This window comes from Lotus japonicus, chromosome 4 (genome assembly GCF_012489685.1).
Source record: "Lotus japonicus ecotype B-129 chromosome 4, LjGifu_v1.2".
NCBI classification, from domain to species: domain Eukaryota; kingdom Viridiplantae; phylum Streptophyta; class Magnoliopsida; order Fabales; family Fabaceae; genus Lotus; species Lotus japonicus.
The window spans coordinates 28128567-28149229 of record NC_080044.1 but is presented as its reverse complement, the minus strand read 5'-3'; the positions used below and the strand labels follow the sequence as shown (position 1 = coordinate 28149229).

Below are 20663 nucleotides of genomic sequence, written 5' to 3'. Positions count from 1 at the left end.
GATAAAAGAAAAGTGCAGCTAGCAAAAACCAAAACTGCTAATTTTAAAGCCAACACTAACACAGCAACAACAAAAGACCTTGAGAGAAAGCCAATCAATCAGCCCCCAAAGACCAATAACAATGGACACTCCTAGAGAATGAAGGCACAGGAAGGAAATCTCAAACCAATTTGTTGTTTATCATATACTGCTGTAATATGTTGTTTGTTGCGTCAGCAGAATATGATAACATTATGATGTCTATCATGTGTAAAAGTTATCATGAGGGGGGAACTAGGATAGATATTATCATGACAACAGGATAGAAAATTAGTTTTTTATTTATTTATTACATAACCCAAAATTATTTTCAATATTTCTATTTTATATAATTTATAATAATATTAATTAATAAAATATAATTTTTTTCTTTTAATTAAATAATAATTTTATCACTTATCAATTACTAGTTGTTATTGTTAAGTCAAAATTATTTAGTTACTAATAAATTTAATTAAAAATAAATTGATTTAGAAATGGTGAAAATATTGGATTTACTTAGATAAAATAATCAAATTTTCATTATCACTTACTACTACTTAGTAGCATCCCTACTACTACTTAGTAACATTATTTTTCTTTATTTATATTATAATAAAATACAAAAAATAATTCTTCACTAACAATAAAATAGGCTACTTACATATATATGAATTTAATTATTTAAATAGTAAATATAGACTAATTAATATTATCATATAATATTATTTAAATTATTTCTCTAGTTATATAACTATAGTTAATAATTTAAATATAAATTATTTTGAAAGAATAATATCTTTGAACAATTTTTAAAAATTTGATTAATTTTTATCGTTGATCACTTACCCCTACTAAGTTAAAACCCATTGGTTTTTTTTTTTAAAAGACCAATGGGTCTTTCTAAAACCCATTGGTTCCACATATAATAATTTTAGTTAAAATAGACTCCCTTTGAAAAAATTAAAATAGCCGAATTAATAAAAAATAATTTAATTTTAGTTAATATTAAAATATAAGCTCATTTACAAATATGTAAAAAAATTAATAAAATAACCACTTTTTTAAAAAACTATTTAGAAAATTAAATTTTAAAAAATATTATGTATTTTTATTTCAAAGGAAAATTTGATATATTTTTCTTGTTTGTAGCATATCCTATTAGTATCATGTTCACCTCAAACGCATGATAGGATAAGTCTTTACCCTGCTCTTATCATATTTTGTCTTTATCCAATCATTTATCCTACCCTGCTCTTATCTTATCCTGAACATATCATACTTGTAGTGAGTTCAATTCCTAGAAGCTTCAATATTCTTACTTTGAACAATACTGTACTTGAAATGGTCTATTTGGACTTGGGAGGAAAGAACCTGGGCTTTGAACTGTGAACAAATCAACAAGACTTACGTAGTACACTTGTAAAATTTAGGTGAGAAAAGTTAACGCGTAATTGTAAACACCAGCTGAGAATTGCAAATTGGAACGCTTAGGACACTGAAAACCAGTCGTACGCACAACGACAACCTCATGCTCCAAACTCCATCAAAGAAAAAAGACACTCTTTAAATATGAGGTAGTGTTGCTACGTACATAACATACAAAATCCTACATAAACTATATCGAGTGAATCATAAATCTTAATCCATTAGTTTTTATTATAGTTATTCGTTTTCACTTGTCCATTTCCTCTCTCTTTGTTTTTTTTTTGAGAGCAAACTGAAATTTTATTAATAAAGAAAATATTACAAGCGAGTAACCCAAAATAAGGGCATCTCGAGTCCAAGGTAACAATTGTCACCCCTAGAACAACCCTTGAGCTATTGTAAAGACTAGAGCAGCTCATGATCAAGCCTCGTTAAAACCTCCCTAGGAAAAATCCAGTGGGAAAAACCCTAGGGGAGGAAAAAGAGTACTCAATCACGAGCCAATCACTAACAAAAGACAAAAGTCAATACCCATATCTAATCCCCTAAAGAAAAACCAAACTGATAGAAGAAAAAATACAAACTATGGCATGAACCCAACCTGCACTAGCATTTGCTACCAAATAACCATGAAATTCAATGCCACTGTCATCTAGAAGCACAATTTCAAATCTTTGTACATCACTCTTTAAGTCATCCAACCCTCATTAATGCTCCAACAGAAATCCACAGCTAGCAGAAGATCATTTCAGCATATGGTCTTTAAATCAGTAATATTAAACCAGCAGAATTTTCAACCATAAGAATGATTAAACTGTTATGATAGACTAAGTCCCTCACATGAATTGAGTCTCTCATGGCAAGTAAGTCAGCAGAAGAATTAGCTTCACGGAATATATGCTTGATCGAGACGAGTCACTTTCTATAATTAACGATATTGTGAATCATGTGCTGCAAACATAATTTCAGTGCCTCATGTATTGCAAAGACCTCGGCCTCAAAAGAAACCCCCCACTCCCATTGTTCTTTGAGAAAATTCCTCTGATTTCAATGTTACAGTTTTGGATAATACCTCCAATTCCACACATTCATGGACTTCCCTTTGTAGCCCCATCAACGATAATTGTTGGTCAATCTGCAAGTGTACAGATACCTCCGGGTTTTGAAATATCGAACCACATGGATTGTGAGTGAGAATTGTGGATTTAAGCCTAAAGTTTGCAAGTTTTGAAAGCAATAAAATTCTGAAATTGATTTCGGTTGTTGGTGACAAAAGGTTTGCAAAAGAGCAATATTGAAACTGTTGGAAATAACAATTGATGAAAATGCCTTGGGTTATCGATCATATAATCCACTCAAGTCTACCTATCCTATGAATGTGAAACCTTGATTCATTCCTTGTTGCTTTAGCCTATATACTCACTTATTGATTCCTCACATAAACAATTCTCTCAAACTAACAGTTAAGCCCAATTCCTTGTGTACTTAATCATTCATTTGAGGTTTATAGCATACAAATTCAGGCCAACAAAACCCAACCCTTCCTCTATTCCTAGTAGCAAGCATAGAAGGATCTATTTCAATTCATGTCCCCAAACTGTAGCAAACTTCCATCATGATTATAGTCTAGCCTATAGCAAATGTGCACAAAAGCTAATCATGCATATTGGAATTGAAATACAAGGTTAAATCAAGAACTCATGCATAGAGATAGGATTTATAAAACTAGAGTTTCATAGAATCACTTAAACCCAAAGCAAAAAGAAAAGTAGCCACTCATGGCTAGTGAATCCATACAAAGAAATGTAAAGAATCTGAGAAAAATAACAAGATGGAAGCCTCTCACAAGCCCCAAGGTTCTCCTCAGCTTCTAAACTTGATCCAAAATGTGTAAAATGACTAAGTGTCCCAAAGAAAATGACCAAAGCCTTATTTATAGGAAAAAAAAACGAGTCTGGGCGCTCAGGCGCCAATAAAGCATACCTGAGCGCCAATTCAAAATGACAAACAGTAGCTTCTGGAGGTAATTGGCGCCTAGGCGCCAATTCCACTTTCCTGGAACAGAACCTTCAGCTCCAATTGGGGCCTAGGCGCCAATGGAGCACGCCTAGGCGCCCAATGCTCGCTGGAAAACCTTTTAATCTTCTTCTTTACTCCTCTTTAAGCCTCCCTTCAATTCTCCAAGCATCTTGACCTTCTTTCTTCAGCAGTTTCAGACCTGGTAACTTAGGAACAAAGCAAGGAAAATATCTACGAGCTCCAAGAGTTTATTAGCAAAATGAACCCTCAATTCAAATAGAAAAGATATGCAAGTCCTGAACTTACTTAAAATGCAAGAAAGGTCCCTATAAAACTACAAAATTACCAAAACAAAGTAAAAACACAAAGAAAGATTAAAATGCATGAGAATGCATGAAACACTACATGAGACTCAACAAAAATACTCAAAACTAACAAAGAAATGACCCTAAAAACACTACTAAAATAAGGTCATCAATAATTCTTTCACATATCACACTCGCTTGTCCTCCCATTCGATTCAGCTCTTTCAATTTGTCTTTAAGAGAGGAACTTGCCCAACCTGCAACGACTGGTGAGTTCCACCATGAATTGATTAAATTTTTGAAGTCGTCCTCTATCACCCAACAGTTATAAAATTTGAATGGTTTAGGACTTGAATCCATTGCACCCATGGATAGAACCACTAGTCTATGATCTGACAAGCCCCAATTTTCCATAGCTTGATTAACTCCACCCATCTCTCTTCTAGCATCCTCACTCAATAGCCATCTATCAATCCTGCTCCACAACCCACCATTTCTCGAAACTGAACAAGGTAAACTCCCCATTTGAGAGGGGAATATCAATCAGATTCAACCCCATAACAAAATCACAAAGATTGTTGTCTATAGCATCAGTTCCTCCCCTCCTTTCGCCCAGATTTAAAGTCCCATTGACATATCCTCCCATAATGCACCAACTAGTTCTGGAACTCAAGACCCCAGCCAAATTCATGAGAAAAAATCCCCGTAATTTACGACGCATTCCATAAAGACAGCAATCCTCCCGCTGACCCAGTCAAATGGACCTCCTCAAAATTCAAATTCAGTGCTTTTGCTATTTTCTCTCCACACCTAACTTTATTCCGATCAAGTTTCGTTTCTTGAAGAAGAATTACCTCTAGCCTTGTCTTCTTAAGAAATTCTTTCAAAGATCTTCTCTTTTCTGCACTTCCAAGCCCTCTCACATTCCAAAAGAGCCACTTCCTTATTCTTCCCCATTCTACTGGCATCCTGAAGGAATGGATACTTCAAGTTCTTCAGAAAGACCTTTAATAGCTTCCTCGTCAGTTCCTAGGAATGAGAACCCAATAGATTTACCCAGCATCCATGCCTTGGTTGCTCTGGTAAAATAGTTGCCAGCCCTAGAACTCTCCGCTGATTCTTGGAGACGTGCCATAACAGGGTCTACTCCTCCTGCACCTTCCATCACCTCCCTCAATATTTGGGGCCTTGCAATTGATTTGGGTTTTCTCCCTCTTTTCTTATTCTGTGTATCCACTCTCGCATTCTCCACGCCCAAGATTTCTAGTGATTTTAGTTTGCTTGGGCGGTTGATCCCTTTGTGTGTCCTCCTCAGGTGGAATTCCACATCTCCATTATCCTCATATATTCCACTATCCTCGTCATAGTTCTTCCCAACTCGATCTCCTATCACAAAAAAGATGATCATTTTTCTATTCTCTATAGATTCTCAACCTGGGTTTTGTTGCAGTTCTAGTGTTTGTGACATTGGGTCTTTTGGTCACCTCATGCGTAGCTCAAGCCCTAGGAGTAGCACCTATGTAGCCACAAACATCAACCTCGCCATTGTCATCACCAGCACCAACACCATTAATACCTGCATTTGCTCCAACAACTTCATCCCCTTCACCTTCCCCATCACAGGCTCCAAGCCCCAACACTTTTTCCTCACCCGCACCAACCCAAACCGCCCAGCACAAGGCCCCAATGGCCCGACAGCTGGACCAGGTGATGCTGCATCATATCTTCCACCCTCTGCAGCGTTCTCTATCAATAAGACATTTGTTGTCGTCACTGCTCTTTCTGGATCCTTCGTTTTCATGGTTTTAGTTTAGAAATGTATGGAAAATTTTCATTATTTTATTTTTAATTTAGAATTCATACGTATGGTCATGTTGAAGCACATCGCTTAGCTTTTCATGTTCTTGGCCATGGACGAACGCGATATATTTGATTTCTTCTCAATGGTCTTGGTTTTTTTAGGTCGAATTCTCAATAGTCTAGTTATGAAGCTTTATTTTGTCTTTTTTCTGTCCTAACTTATATTTTTCATTAGTTTTGGTCGAAATAAACTTAGATTTAGGGATGGTTGCACTGATAAATTACCGTAATGATTATAAAAAAATGATTACTTGAGAAAGAGATTTTGTTTCTCAATACATGTTTTAAAACCCCTCGAAAAAGCTCTTAATAATTGCTATAAAGAGATTGAAGACGAGGTAGTTAATGCAACTAACGTAATGACAAAAAAACTATAAATAACTAAAACAGTTATGTGATAAAGCATAAAATTTAAAAAAAAAACCAAAAGAAATAAATAAAGGGGTGAAATAAGTAAAGAACTAAGAAAAATGCGAGGAAAACTACAACTGATTAAACAATTATTTACTTTCAATAAAGTCTACGACATTCTCTTGTCATTAAGTACATATACAAATATTTAGGATCATGACATCATATCGCATCCTTAAAATATCGTTATATCGGCTAGTGAGTTTCCTTCCCAAGTTGATCAATTGGTACCACTACCTCCATTTGACATGTATCTTCTATATTTGTGGCAAGTGGGTCCATTATGTCTTTCTCTTGAAGTTTTGAACGAAGATATTATTTAAAGATTAATTAGCTATAGTAAAAATCTTAATATCTATGTAGAATATTTAACTCTAAAAAGTAAGATTTGTCTTTATCAACAAAAGTTGCAATATCTAGTGATTTTATTCAAGTAATGAGTTTAATCAAACAATCCTCCACATTTCAAACCAAAATCTCTAACCAATTCAAAAAGTCCAATCCAGTTGATTCGCGGCCAATCAATGATATAGCAACTGATTATCAATCGTTCATCAGCTAAGAGCAAATCCAACAAGCTAAAATCATCTATAATTTGAAAATTTGTCTAAATTACTTAATTAGCAATCGATCCATCAGCTAATAACTGACTAGAAGTTGATCCGTCGGCTAGCACCCCAATCCATAGCTAAAAGATGACCCAGTTATCCAAAATTAGCTACCTAACCTGGAAAATTCAAATCAAATGATTAGCAGACCCTCAATTAGAATCTTTTGGCTCAGCTAGCTAAAACCATCTGCCGTATTTAGACAATATTGACCAGTTAATTAAGAGCCAACACAGTTAACTGAATTTCTCTATATTTGGGTGCCAACAATTTGTGTTATCTCATTTGTTGGATTTGGCAAAAGCGAACTATGTGATGACAATTTTATTATGTTGGGTCGGCCGACAAGCACAACGCCTTAGTATCCATCATTTACAGCTTGGACTATTAGAGTATCTAATGGTATTCGCTAAATTAATGTGTCAATTTCAAGCCTCTTCCCTTTTTTTAATAATGTAATTTTTTGATCTACAACCAAAACAACATTGAATAAGGAAGTACCCAAAGGTTCACAAACGGTAGAATATTGATTCCACGAGGGCTTGTTTGATTCAATTACCCATTAAATATCTAATAATAGATCTTTCACAATGAAACCTATAATCCATTAATTTAATAGATATGTATATTTTTCTCTATTGCAGATAATAAATAACATATCAAATTTAGTAGTTAGAGTATTTTTTTCATACTTGGTTTGTTTTTAATTTTCATTAAAATATGATTTTCCTTTTTAACAATGAGTGTTTATGTCACGTTAACAAGGGTCTTGTTTCAAAAAGATATGATGTATGGGGGCTTTACTAGAACTTACTAGTAAATAGTATGGGTCTCTCTTCGAGACATTTGTGGTAATTGATGCGTATGAGGACTCCTAGATACCACTGATTTTGGGACGAGGACAACCGTTCCTATCCACCTCAGAAGAAAAAATTAATGGGGGTATCTTCTAAAAAGATCACATTCACCATCCTTGACCTGATGTTTAAGCTAGTTGAGAAGAATGTTGTTAGTGTGGAGCCCATTTATATTATACTATTATCTGGTATGATTCTGTTGAATGTCTTCTCACCCCTCGGTTGTTAATCTCCCTTTTATTAGTGATGGACACTATGATGGACACTGTGCTGCTGAAGAAACATGGGCTAAGAACATGGGTCTATGATGAGTATTATGTGTTGTGCACAAAAGCTATTAAGCCATGGTAGCTATCTGTGGGCAAGAGCTTAGGACTCAAGATCATGCATTATCGTATTCACTAGGGTTTGGTCCTTAATTGTTCGTAATGATTTAAGAAATTTTCCAGTTCAAAAAAAAAAATTAAGAAATTTTCTAATTGGAGTTTTAACTTAAAGATATATTAATGTTGTGATATATGGGTGAAATGCAAATAAATAAAGAAAAGGTTTTAAATTTCTAGCCGAATAGAAAAATTGTAAACCTTAGTTTGCTTCACAAGTATGGACCTCTTTATATTTACCTCACTCTAAATCTCCTTAAAGTACACTGTAACATTGATAAACCTGAAAAAAAAATGCATTGAACAATACATGAAAGAAAAAGTAAAGGGACTTGACTTAACCTAGGATGCCACCGAAGCAAGGTGGTACTACATTACTGACGTGAACAACCACATAAAGAGCTTGATATCTTCAACCTCTACGAGAATGAAAGACCTTCAAAGATAGAATAAATTCTTAAACTTTCTTCAAGTAGAATCTGGTTTGTATTTTGATAAATTGATTTTTCTTATTTATTTTCTTAAGTTTAATTTTAAAAATGGTCGGGCGAAAGAGTGAGTTGTTAGGTTTATGTTCACACAAAAATTACTCTTATCAAATATGGATGATAGTTAACACGGTGAATTTTTTAAGGATATAATTAAAAACTATATTTAGCTTAAAAATTTGTTTGCTTTTTTATTTGATTTTGATCACCTTCAACTCAAAAGTCTGCCTCAAGCCTCTACTTCAAAAGAGCATGGGTTGTAATATAATTTCACAAAGTAGTTCAACATGTTATTTGAAAACCTTATTGATGTCTTGCAAAATCCTAATTTATTAATCAATCATGACATGAAAACTCAAAGCAAGACCATAGTTGATAAAACCATACAATATCCTCTAAAGGAAATGACAAGCCATATTTAAATAGATTATGAAGAAGAAGATGCCACTGCTTCTACATTTGACCAGCGCACATATTTCCGTGCCCACACATGTTTCCCATTTATGGTGAATCCAAGTCTACCTGCAGGAGTAAGGAAGTTGTCAATTACTTCCTTGGCCTCAGGGAGAATCACCAGGCGAGCAAATGATGGTTGTGCGGGTGGCACCACATCTTCCATAAGAACTGACTCTACCACTTCTCCATATTTGCTGATAGACATATGTAAGATCATGTCAGTAATATCAAAAAAAGAAAATCACACAACAAAGAATGAGACAAAAAGTAGAAAAAAAAAAAAAAACAAAACATAGATAGATAGAAGTTGTGATTACCAATACATCTTTTTGAAAAATGTAAGATAGTTGCATATTTTCTATAATATCTATTAGACACAAGCAATACTAACTATAAGATTCTAGCATAAATATTAAGATTAAAATGTAAAATCATAGAATTTTTCAAATATCAATATAACCATTTAACAATATTTACCTACGATCATATATGGATAATAAAATGAATAATTAATAGACACTTATGATCTTATTTCCTAAAGAAATATATCACCTTCACCTAGTGTGTGTGTGTATATATATATATAGTGGACTCGTGCACACCAGCTTCATCATAATACCTACATATAGTTGTGACTATTAATTTGTTATCACTATACTAGCATACAAACACTTCTGAATTATTTCCTCCACATGTTTCATCACAAAAATTATATGAGCACATCACATTAAATAAAAAGTGTCATTATTATTGGCTACTTACTAAGTATTCCCAGTTTTCTACATTGAAATAAAAGTATGGCCATGGTGAACGAAATCCAAAAAATGCCTACATCATTAAAAGGGTTTAAGTACTAAATATCTACCTCACACCTAATCATCGAGTTCTTGACGAAGGAAATGTTGGTCGCGGTGAAAGAAATTCAACAAATTCCAAGACACTAGTGCAACATGAGCTTAAGGTTGGTAATATGATAGAAAGCATGAATGAAATATTGAAACATAACATGACCCAACCAACTCAACGTACGCCACACTGAACTTGATCCTAGTCGAGAAAAAATGAGTGAATCCACCCAGATTGTGACATATGACAGTTGCAACGAGAAACATGACCAGAAAAATGACAAGCATTGGAACAAACCTGACACACGACTTTAAAAACTACTAGAGGAGCTAGAAAAAATAAACAAAAAATAATTCACCTTGAGTGTCGATGACATACCTAAAATCTATCGCCAACTTAATATGCCACAAGTTAGTAGCTAAAGGTCATGCAAGTTGTGGAAAAAAGCAATGTACCAGCACAAAGAAGCGGAAAATTGTCAAGTGAGAAACTGTCAAATTCCTCCAAGCCAAAGTAATCCGATAAATCAGATATACAAAGTGGTTATCAATTATCATCGCGGTAAAAAAGTGGAGTTGAAAATGGGGAATGTGTCCACAATAGAAACTTTAACAAAGGTTTCCCCCTAAGGATCTTTTTCCTGATACGTTTAGGAGTTCTCAAAAGAGATTTATCATAAATTAGAGGATATAAATTAGAAGATCTTGTATTGATGCACTTCATGCTACGATAATAACCCCACTCGTGAGATAGTTTCACTTATATGATATGATTTTTCCATTTTTAGTGTATGGTTCTAGTATATTTTTTGTAAGTGAGAAATTTTGTTTTTTAATTTAAACATCGATAAGGTTATATTACAAGACTATATGTTGAAATAAAAATGTATTTAAGGAAAACATATATAAAGTAGAAAAAAATCTTATGAAAGAGTGAGGAAGAAAACGCAAGTACCTTGTGAAGTACTGTCGCAAATCAGCCTCAAAAATAGGATATCCTTTGGAGAATGTCATAAAGATCGTCCTTTCTTCTTTAGTCACCTCTTTTCCCTTACCCTTGTCACTCGCAATATTAACTTTTGTAGCATCATCATATACCTCAGTAAAGTCTAAGTTGACTAAATCAAGAGTGATGTCTTCATTAAACTTTAGGTTTCTTGAAGCATCATATGTTCCAAGTTGACTTTCATCATGTTGAGATTCAAAATGTCCTAATTCATTCCAATGAGGCACAACTACTGCAATTTGTTGTGGCACAAATGCAACCCCATGAGCAAGAGTATAATATAGATCCTACAGTGATGGAACAAGGAACAATGAGTGGTGGGGGAGAAAATTTAACATATTAAGAAAATCTAACTATATTTAACTAAAGGAAGCAATATTAAAATATTAATGGATAATAATTTAACAATCGAATATCATTCTAATTAGAAAAAAAATTGTTGGGGTTACTACACAATTTCTTGTACACTTGTTTTCCCATACTACCTGTTGCATGTGATATGAATTATAGGGTAGGTACCCATAATAATTTGCTGCAGGATAAATTTGTTGCTTCAAAGCTTTCTCATTGTGAACTTGTTGCACTATGTCAGCGAAAGCGTTTACACAGACATCATTCAGTATCTTGGTCACTGCAATGATGATTTCCATGCGGTTACAATGGAAGTATTGGAGAGTGATTTCTTTACCCATGATACTTTGGATTAGAGGAAAAGGATTTTCATGGATAGTAAAAGAAGGAAAATCAGCACCCTCAATGAAACTCAACGCCACATTGACCTCATCTGCGAGGTTACTAAGAGAAGTGCGGGGCCAGTTGAGCAGGCTTTGCACAATTTTGAGATTTTTGATCTTCTTTTCAACCCACAAGATGAAGGCCATAACATGCATGGATTGGCTAGTTTCACGATCAAGTTCTACCACCAGGCGTGAGAAGAGCAAGCGATCGATGTCATGGAATAAAAGGAACTCATCTTTGGTCACAGTCACATTGGCTCCAGGATTTGATTTTGTAAAAAAGAAATCCATTTTTTTATGATATGATGCAGATGAAGATGAGTAGGTACTTCTTATAAGACTGGTAAATAATAAAATATTAAAAATTAAAAATTATCTTTGGGGAGAATTATTGATGAATGAATATTATTGTATTAATGGGAAAAGTCTTTCCATATATTAACCAATTAAAGTTCATGAACTAATTTCTATTTGTGATAATCACTTAAGGAAAGTCTATTATTTTAACAACTTTTTCATTTTATAATTTATTAATAATTTTTAACATAATGTCACTAATTAATTTCCTTTATTCGTTTCTTAGGAAATTCTTTTACTATGTAATTTTTTCATTTAGATAATAGCTCTACAAAAAAATTTTAAATTTAATCTACTATTAATAATTATTATTATTATTATATTAATATTAATATTTAAAATTCTGGATCTTATCAAGAATGGCTATACTAATAGATCATTTGATAAGTTGAATGAATTCAGCATGAATAGTTTTGAATTATCTTATTAAAATAATAAAACTGGTATACAACATTAATTGTTGTCCCATATATTTGAAATTTTATTTATATCATAAGTTAAAAAAAATCATATATTTAGTCATCATTAGTAAAAGAATCATATATTTTTAAAGGAATGCTTTTATATAAATATATAAAATAGCGAGAGGTAGCTGTCATTAAATTATATATTATCTCTTTAATTTTATAATTTTAATCTTTTAATACTTTATTTAAAGTATGAAATGATAATATTAATTGCACCAGATGATAATACTAATTATAATAATATAATATAATAATAAATATTTACTGACTTTAGTAATTTTACTATCATTATTAATATTTTTATTCACATGTGTTTAATGCTTGCTAGTGTACACAATGGCTCATGTTATTTTGGATTAAATAATAATTTTACACATTTATTTCAATTTTAATTTGTAAATAATTTCCTCTAATTATTTAATGATAATATAAATCACACCATATAAAAATACTATCACAAACAATAGCACTAACAAATATTTAGTGCTTTTAGTAATTTTGTCTCAAAGTTATCATCATCATCATCATCATCATCATCATCACCATCATCATCATCATCATTATTATTTTTATTTTTATTATTATTATTATTTTATCATTATATTTATTTTTATGGTTATAACATGCAGTTAATGCTAGCTACAGTATATAATCACTAATTTAGGAATATATATATATATAAATATTTTTAAGGTTTATCATTTTATTTTCATTAAATTCTAAGTTATCATTTTTATTTCATAATTTTCATTTTTAATACTTTCTTTTTTATTTTAGATGTTTAATAAAAATATTCACTATAACACAAATATTTTTTTTCGAAAGCAAAAATTATTAGTATTAATGAGGAAAATATCAGATCAGAGATATACAACTCGCCTCAAGAGGGTGCAAAAGACCACAAAAAAAAAACACCCAATCCAACCCAAAGAAATAAAACACCACCAACCCTGCTATACCCCTAAGAAGAAACACAAACACCCAAGCTAAAAGATAGCCACCCGGAAGATCAAGAAAAAAACCCAAAGCCCACTAAGGTCCCCAAGAACCAAAGCAAACCTTCAAACACAAATATTATATTTTAATAAATATTATTATTTTTATTATCGTTATTGTTGTTGTTTACAAGTGCTCAATGTTTGTATTGAATAAATATTTTTAACATGATACAATAATTTTTATTTTGAAAAAACTAAATATATTATAAATATAAAATAAGGCACCATCCTAGAGTAAAAGAGATACCAGCTTCAAAGGGAAAATAGAAAAAAAAACTGAAAAAAATAGAAAAACAAACATTAAAAAAGACCAATAAAGAGCAAGCCAAAACATAAAAAAAAAACACAGGGAGAAACACAATGATAACAACACAGCCACAGACCCGAGAGCAGTAACACAGCACCAGGAAGGAACCAACAAGGAAAACCGCGAACGCTGACCCAACGAAGCATCACAAAACAGAGGTGTCACTTTAGTAACCAAAAATATACTTTACGCGGAAAAACATGTAATGTTTTTTTCGATTCGAATTAGTCAAATTATGAGTTTATTTCTCAAAGTCTAAGTTTCTCGAGTCTTTATTTTTCGAAAGTCTAATCATTCTAAGTTTTCCAAAAACCCTCCAAAAGAAGTTTCCCGGGGAAAGTCTAAGTACTCCAACGAATACCAACAAATGGCTAAGTCTCAAATCCCACGTTTGAACTTGCCTAGGGTTGTTCATCCAACCCGAAATATCAAATATTACCAGTTCAGAGGTTCCCAACTCCGAAATTGCGTCAAAACGCACACTCCAACAATATCACAATATCACAAGTTATGGAAGACGTCATAACATAAGCTCATCATCATAATCAATATCAAATAAAGCATAAGTTGAATTTATCGACGCCTATCATGCAGTCATAACTAATAGGTAAGTTGCCCTAACCTCGAGCTGTTCCAGCCTCGCAATCAAAGGTTCCTTCAAACAAATGCTCTGAATATTCCAAAGTTCCGTCAACTGAACCTCGGAGAAAAACAAAGCAGAATCCAAACAAAATCGATTAGTTCGATCACAATACAACACACAAACGATAGACAAAGCATTAAAGCTTCAGTATACGACAATCGGGTACGAAAAGACAAGTTTTCGAAAACGAAAACCCCGCCCCCCCAACACTACAAGCTCACGGCCATAAGAGAAAAAGAGCTCCGGCTCTTTTTCTTCGATCAAATCTGTTTACAAGGTAGTTTTAGGGTAAAACTAAGGCAAGGAAACTGTCGGAACAATTTTCGGACAATCAGATCTAAATACGACCGTTCAGGGGCGTTTTGGTCCAAAATAAAAGCTCAAAACCTCAAAGTTATCAGTTCGGAAAACAAATTTGACAGCAATGATCCTAACGACATCCGTGACAACAAATCCTAAAGGCACGAAGTCAGATTACGACTTTTCGACAGTAAAGTTTCGAAATGTGCGACAAAAAGGGTTTTGAATCAGTTTTTCAGATCTTTGACAACTCGATCACAATCGGCAATTACTGACAGAGGTTTTAGACTCTTGGGCACGTAGGGAAGATAACCCAACCAAGAAATCAGAGAAAATGGACAGTTTTACAAAAAGCTCAAAACTGTGAGCACAGAAACGACTACAGAAACGCAGTAGAAACAGTAATCAGAGGTAAGAATCAAGCTAGTTACCTCGGTACCTCGAAGTAGGGACGAACTGCACGAAGATCGGTCGAGTTTTGGCGAAAAATTCTTCTCCTCCTCTCCCCTTGAAACTCGCGGCCTTGAGTGGTGGAAATGGGGATATTTTTGAACTTTTGAGCTATTTATAGGCAGGTGAAATCGCGGGAAAATGAAAATTTCGCGATTCCGATTTTTGCAGCACGTTCACCGAAGAATTCTAAGAGAGATTCTGGCGTCAGAATTCCAGAACTCAAAACAAATCTCAGACATTTGGGAAAAACGATATCTAAAATCCCAAAAGCGGTGTAAGTTAATCTGTCCCGAAAAACTACTTTTTGCTGTGATGGTCAGACGACAAAACTTCCTTCTGAAGAAAGATTGGAAATGTCGAAACAAATCTGGCAACGCAGACGGAAACTTCGTTAGAAGTCCCAAAAAGAAAAAGTCTTCATCCAGCGCTTGAATTTAGGGTTTCGAAGCAAAGAAATTAGCGTTGTCGAACATCCGAAAAGTGAATACTATCGTGCGTACAGTCCAGGGTTCCGAAATGAAACGCTGGTCGAAGGAAAAATAAAGAGAATTTTTAAATTTTCCAAGGATTAGAAATCTCACTTAATACGTTGCTCTAAAGCGAAATTAGCCTATCCTGGACACGCTCGCCATAAGGCAAGTGTGCAGACGACTCGTACTAACTCCAAAAACGACTCCGCAACATTCCTCAAGCAATTCCTGAACTTTCTTCTTCATTAATCTTTCTCAAACATCAAACTCCTGTCACGCTTAAACTGATTCTACGCGTGAGTCGGAAACTAACTTGTTCAGTAAATTCAGGTCTTACAATACTCCCCTCCAAAAAGAAAGTTTCGTCCTCGAAACTTAGAGTTCTGCAAAAAGTCCGGGGTACAGTTCCTTGATCTTGTCTTCCAATTCCCATGTAGCGTCTCCCGTAGCGTTGTTCCATATCACCTTCACCAACGCAATCTGCTTCCCCCTCAGCTGTTTCACCCTTCTATCCCCAATACTCACTGGCGGTGTCTCAAAGGTCAAATCATCCTTCAGCTCAACGTTGTCTGGCTCGATTACATGAGTCGAGTCTGGAATGTACTTCCTCAACTGCGACACATGAAATACATCATGAATGTTGGAAAGAAACGGTGGTAGTGCAATATAATATGCAACTGGTCCAACACGTCGAGTGATTTGATAAGGCCCAATAAACTTTGGCGTAAGCTTCCTCGACTTAATAGCTCGTCCAACCCTCGTAGTCTGGGTAACCCGTAGAAACACATGGTCGCCCTCTTCAAACTCTAGAGTCCTACGTCTCTGATCAGCATAACTCTTCTGTCTGCTCTGTGAGGCTCTCATCTTTTCTCTGATCTGCTTAACCTTCTTAGTCGTCTGTTGCAGCAATTCTGGCCCAATCAACAAACTCTCCCCATCTTGATACCAGCACAATGGTGTCCTACACTTTCGGCCATACAAAGCTTCATACGGTGCCATCCCAATGCTCGCATGAAAACTATTGTTGTAAGTAAACTCGATCAATGGCAGAAGATCAACCCAGCTTCCTCTGTTATCCAACACACAAGCACGTAGTAGATCCTCTAGCGACTGAATAGTTCTCTCTGTCTGCCCATCAGTTTGTGGATGATACGCCGAACTCAATCTCAGCTTGGTTCCTAATGCATCATGAAGAGCTCCCCAAAAGTGCGAAGTAAACTTCGGATCCCGATCAGACACAATACTCGTCGGAACTCCATGTAATCTCACAATCTCCGCCACATAAATCTCAGCTAACTTTTCTACATTGTAGGTAGTTCTCACTGGTAGAAAATGCGCTGACTTGGTCAAACGATCCACAATCACCCAAATCGAATCGTGTCTCTTCTGGGTTCTTGGCAAAGCCACCACAAAATCCATGGATATACTATCCCATTTCCATTCTGGCACGTCTAAACTCTGTAACATACCAGCAGGTCTTTGATGCTCTACCTTCGCCTTCTGACAAGTTAAACATGCAGCGACATACTCGGCCACTTGTTTCTTCATTCCTGGCCACCAGAAATTCAGTTTCAAATCTTGATACATCTTTGTCATTCTCGGATGAATGCTCCATTTGCTCTTGTGCCCTTCATCCATGATCAGCCTTCTCAATTCTGGATTATTGGGTACACACACTCTGTCCTTGCATCTTAAGATATCATCAGTCCCAATCTTGAATTCCGGATCTTTCCCTTGAATTACCAAGTTCCTCTTCTCTAGCAGAAACTCATCTTGCAGTTGTTGCTCTCTAATCTCTTCCATCAGTCCACTGGCAATTCTGATCATTCCGAATTTCAACTTTCCCTCAGACGGTGTCACACCTAAACTCATATCTCGAAATTGTTCCAGCAACTCCAGCTCTTTAACCATCATTGACGAGACATGCATCTTTCTACTCAAAGCATCAGCAACTACATTCGCCTTCCCAGGGTGATATTGCAACGTGAACTCATAGTCTTTGATGAACTCTATCCATCTTCGTTGCCTCATGTTCAGCTCCTTCTGATCAAACAAGTATTTAAGGCTCTTGTGATCGCTAAATATCGTGAAAGTACAACCATAGAGATAATGCCTCCAGATTTTCAGTGAAAACACAATGGCAGCTAACTCCAAATCGTGAGTCGGATAGTTCCTCTCGTGAGTCTTCAACTGTCTCGAAGCATAAGCCACCACCTTCCGATGTTGCATCAGCACACATCCCAAGCCTTGATACGAAGCATCACAATAAACTTCATAAGGTTCTTCCGGTTGTGGCAAAATAAGCACAGGTGACGTCGTCAAACGTTCCTTCAGAGTCTGAAAACTTGTTTCACACGCCTCAGTCCATGCAAAAGGTTGATCCTTCCTCGTCAGTTGAGTCAAAGGTCCAACAATCTTGGCAAATCCCTCAATGAAGCGTCTATAATATCCAGCCAATCCCACAAAACTTCTGATTTCTGTCACTGTCTTCGGTTGCTCCCAAGGCAAAACAGTCTCCACTTTCGCCGGATCCACAGCTATGCCTTCCTTTGAGATAACATGGCCTAAGAAATTTACTTCCTCCAGCCAGAATTCACACTTGGAAGGGTTCGCATACAGCTTTTTCTCTCTCAACACTTGTAAAACTTGACGCAAATGTCCTTCATGTTCCTTTGCGTCCTTCGAATATATCAGTATGTCATCAATAAACACCACCACAAACCGATCTAAGAATTCATGAAAGATGCGGTTCATGTAATCCATGAAAACAGCAGGTGCATTTGTCACTCCAAACGGCATCACTAGGTACTCGTAGTGTCCATAACGTGTTATGAAAGCAGTCTTTGGTATATCCTCAGTCTTCACTCTGATCTGATGATAGCCTGACTTCAAGTCTATCTTGGAAAATACAGCAGCCCCTCGTAATTGATCCATCAAATCATCTATCCTCGGCAACGGGTATCGGTTCTTGATCGTCGCCTTGTTCAGTTGTCGATAATCCACACACAATCTCGACCTTCCGTCTTTCTTCTTAACTAAAAGCACTGGCGCTCCCCAAGGTGAAACACTTGGTCGAATGAATCCTTTCGCCGAAAGATCCTCCAACTGAGATTTCAACTCTACTAACTCCGCAGGTGCCATACGGTAAGGTGCAATCGAAATCGGTTCGGTTCCGGGTACAATGTCGATCACAAACTCTACATCGCCCACTGGCGGTAGTCCAGGTACATCTCCAGGAAAAACATCCGCAAAATCTCGAACCACCGGAATACCATGAATATCCGATTCCTTCTTCCCCTCCAGACTTAGCAACGAAAAGTACCTCTGAGTGCCCTCGCTCAACGATGCACTAATGTGGTTAATAGAAAGATACTCGAAAAGATCCGAGTCTGGGAACACCACTTTCTTTCGACTACAGTCCAAAAGACAATGGTAGTGGGATAACCAATCCATCCCTAGGATTACATCTAGGTTCTTAAGGGGTAAACATACTAGATTGGCATGAAAAGTTCTATCTCTATATACTACTGAACAGTGCATGCATGCGGCATTAACAATTAGAGTCTTAGCAGGTGTAGTTACCATAAGATCAAAACTCAAAGTAGTAATAGGCAGATGCAGTCTTGATACGCAATCCTTAGAGACAAATGAATGAGTTGCACTAGAATCAAAGAGTACAGTTAGAAGATTACCGTCAATTTCACATTCTCCTCTGATCAATCCATCAGCTCCTTCAGCCTCTTCACCATCCATTGTATACACTCTTCCCTTCGCCACTGGGCGCTTCCCACTAACAACATTCACAGACGGCTCAGCCTTTGGTGCCTTGCAATCCGTAGCCAGATGCCCAGATTTATTGCAGTGGTAGCATCTTGGTGGCATCGTGCAATTGTTTGCATAATGTCCGACCCCTCCACATCGGAAACAAGTCACCTCACGGTGTTGGGTACGGCTCCCCGACCCTCCAGAAGTAGCAGCAGCAGCCATCGTCTTGTAAGATCCCGGGGTAAACCTTCTCCCCGCAGGACGTTGATATGGCTTCCTCGCATGAAACCTTCCCCTTCCCTGAAAATTTTGTGGTGTCGACCTCACTGTTCAATCTTCGATTCTTCATCAACTCCACATCTGTTGCTTTCTCAACCAATGCCTGGAATCTCGTGATCCCCAACGGTCTCACGGTGTCCTCAATATCAGGTCTCAATCCCCTCACAAATCGCTTGCACATGTAGGGCTCATCAACTTGGTCATGGAAAAATCGAAAGTATTTTTCCAAAGACTCCAACTTAGCAGCATACTCCGGAATAGTCATGCTCCCTTGTTTCAGAGTCAGAAACTGTGATTCACGTTCGTCACGAGCACTGTCTGGAAAATACTTCTCAAGAAAAGCAGTTCGAAAAGAATTCCAGTTCACCTCAACATGATTTGCTTCCATCATCCCCCTGGCGCCTCTCCACCAGTATTCAGTATCTCCCAACAACAGAAAGGTTGCCATTCCCACCTTGGCTCCCTCAGTAGTCTGTAACACACCAAAGATCTTCTCAATTTCTTCTATCCAAAGTTCTGCTTTGTCCGGGTCAGTACCTCCCGAAAACTTAGGTGGATCCTGTCTCCTGAAGTCATTCAAATCTTTGTTCTGATCCAGAGTCGCCTCCCTCTGACGCTGGTGTTGTTCACGCGCTTCCTCCGCAGCACGCCTCAAAGCATTGTCATTCGCTTGGTTAGTCATTGCTTGGGCCATAGTGGCCATCATCTCCGCTAGCTGATTCGTGTTCACCATCGTCTGTTAGCCCCAAGAAAACTGTTACTCCTAATCGTATGATAGCATCAAACTACTCCATATGATTAAGTAACAATGCAATCAATTAGAACGAAAAATCGTTCTGCAGACAATCAATTTTCACTCTTTGCAGAGTCACACATCCTAACACAAAAGACCTATTCCCCAAGACTCCCAAAAGACTCGACTAAGCTCTGATACCACAATGTAACACCCCGATTTCCGGGTGTCACTTTAATAACCAATAATAAACTTTACGCGGAAAAACAGGTAATTTTTTTTTCGATTCGAATTAGTCAAATTATGAGTTTATTTCTCAAAGTCTAAGTTTCCCGAGTCTTTATTTTTCGAAAGTCTAATCATTCTAAGTTTTCCAAAAACCCTCCAAAAGAAGTTTCCCGGGGAAAGTCTAAGTACTCCAACGAATACCAACAAATGGCTAAGTCTCAAATCCCACGTTTGGACTTGCC

General features: G+C 36.1%; 1 protein-coding gene and 1 pseudogene across 1 annotated transcript; both read right to left on the bottom strand.

Moving 5' to 3' along the window:
• Positions 1 to 5173: 5173 nt before the first annotated feature.
• LOC130710857 (uncharacterized) lies at positions 5174 to 5571 on the bottom strand (annotated as a pseudogene).
• A 3233-nt stretch (positions 5572 to 8804) lies between these two features.
• On the bottom strand, positions 8805 to 11712 carry LOC130712577 (uncharacterized). The gene is made up of 3 exons (XM_057562404.1): positions 11170 to 11712; positions 10634 to 10971; positions 8805 to 9027 (listed from the first exon to the last, which is right to left on the bottom strand). The coding sequence occupies exons 1-3, from the start codon at positions 11710 to 11712 to the stop codon at positions 8805 to 8807; spliced, it is 1104 nt and encodes a 367-aa protein (XP_057418387.1).
• Between the last annotated feature and the right edge of the window lie 8951 nt (positions 11713 to 20663).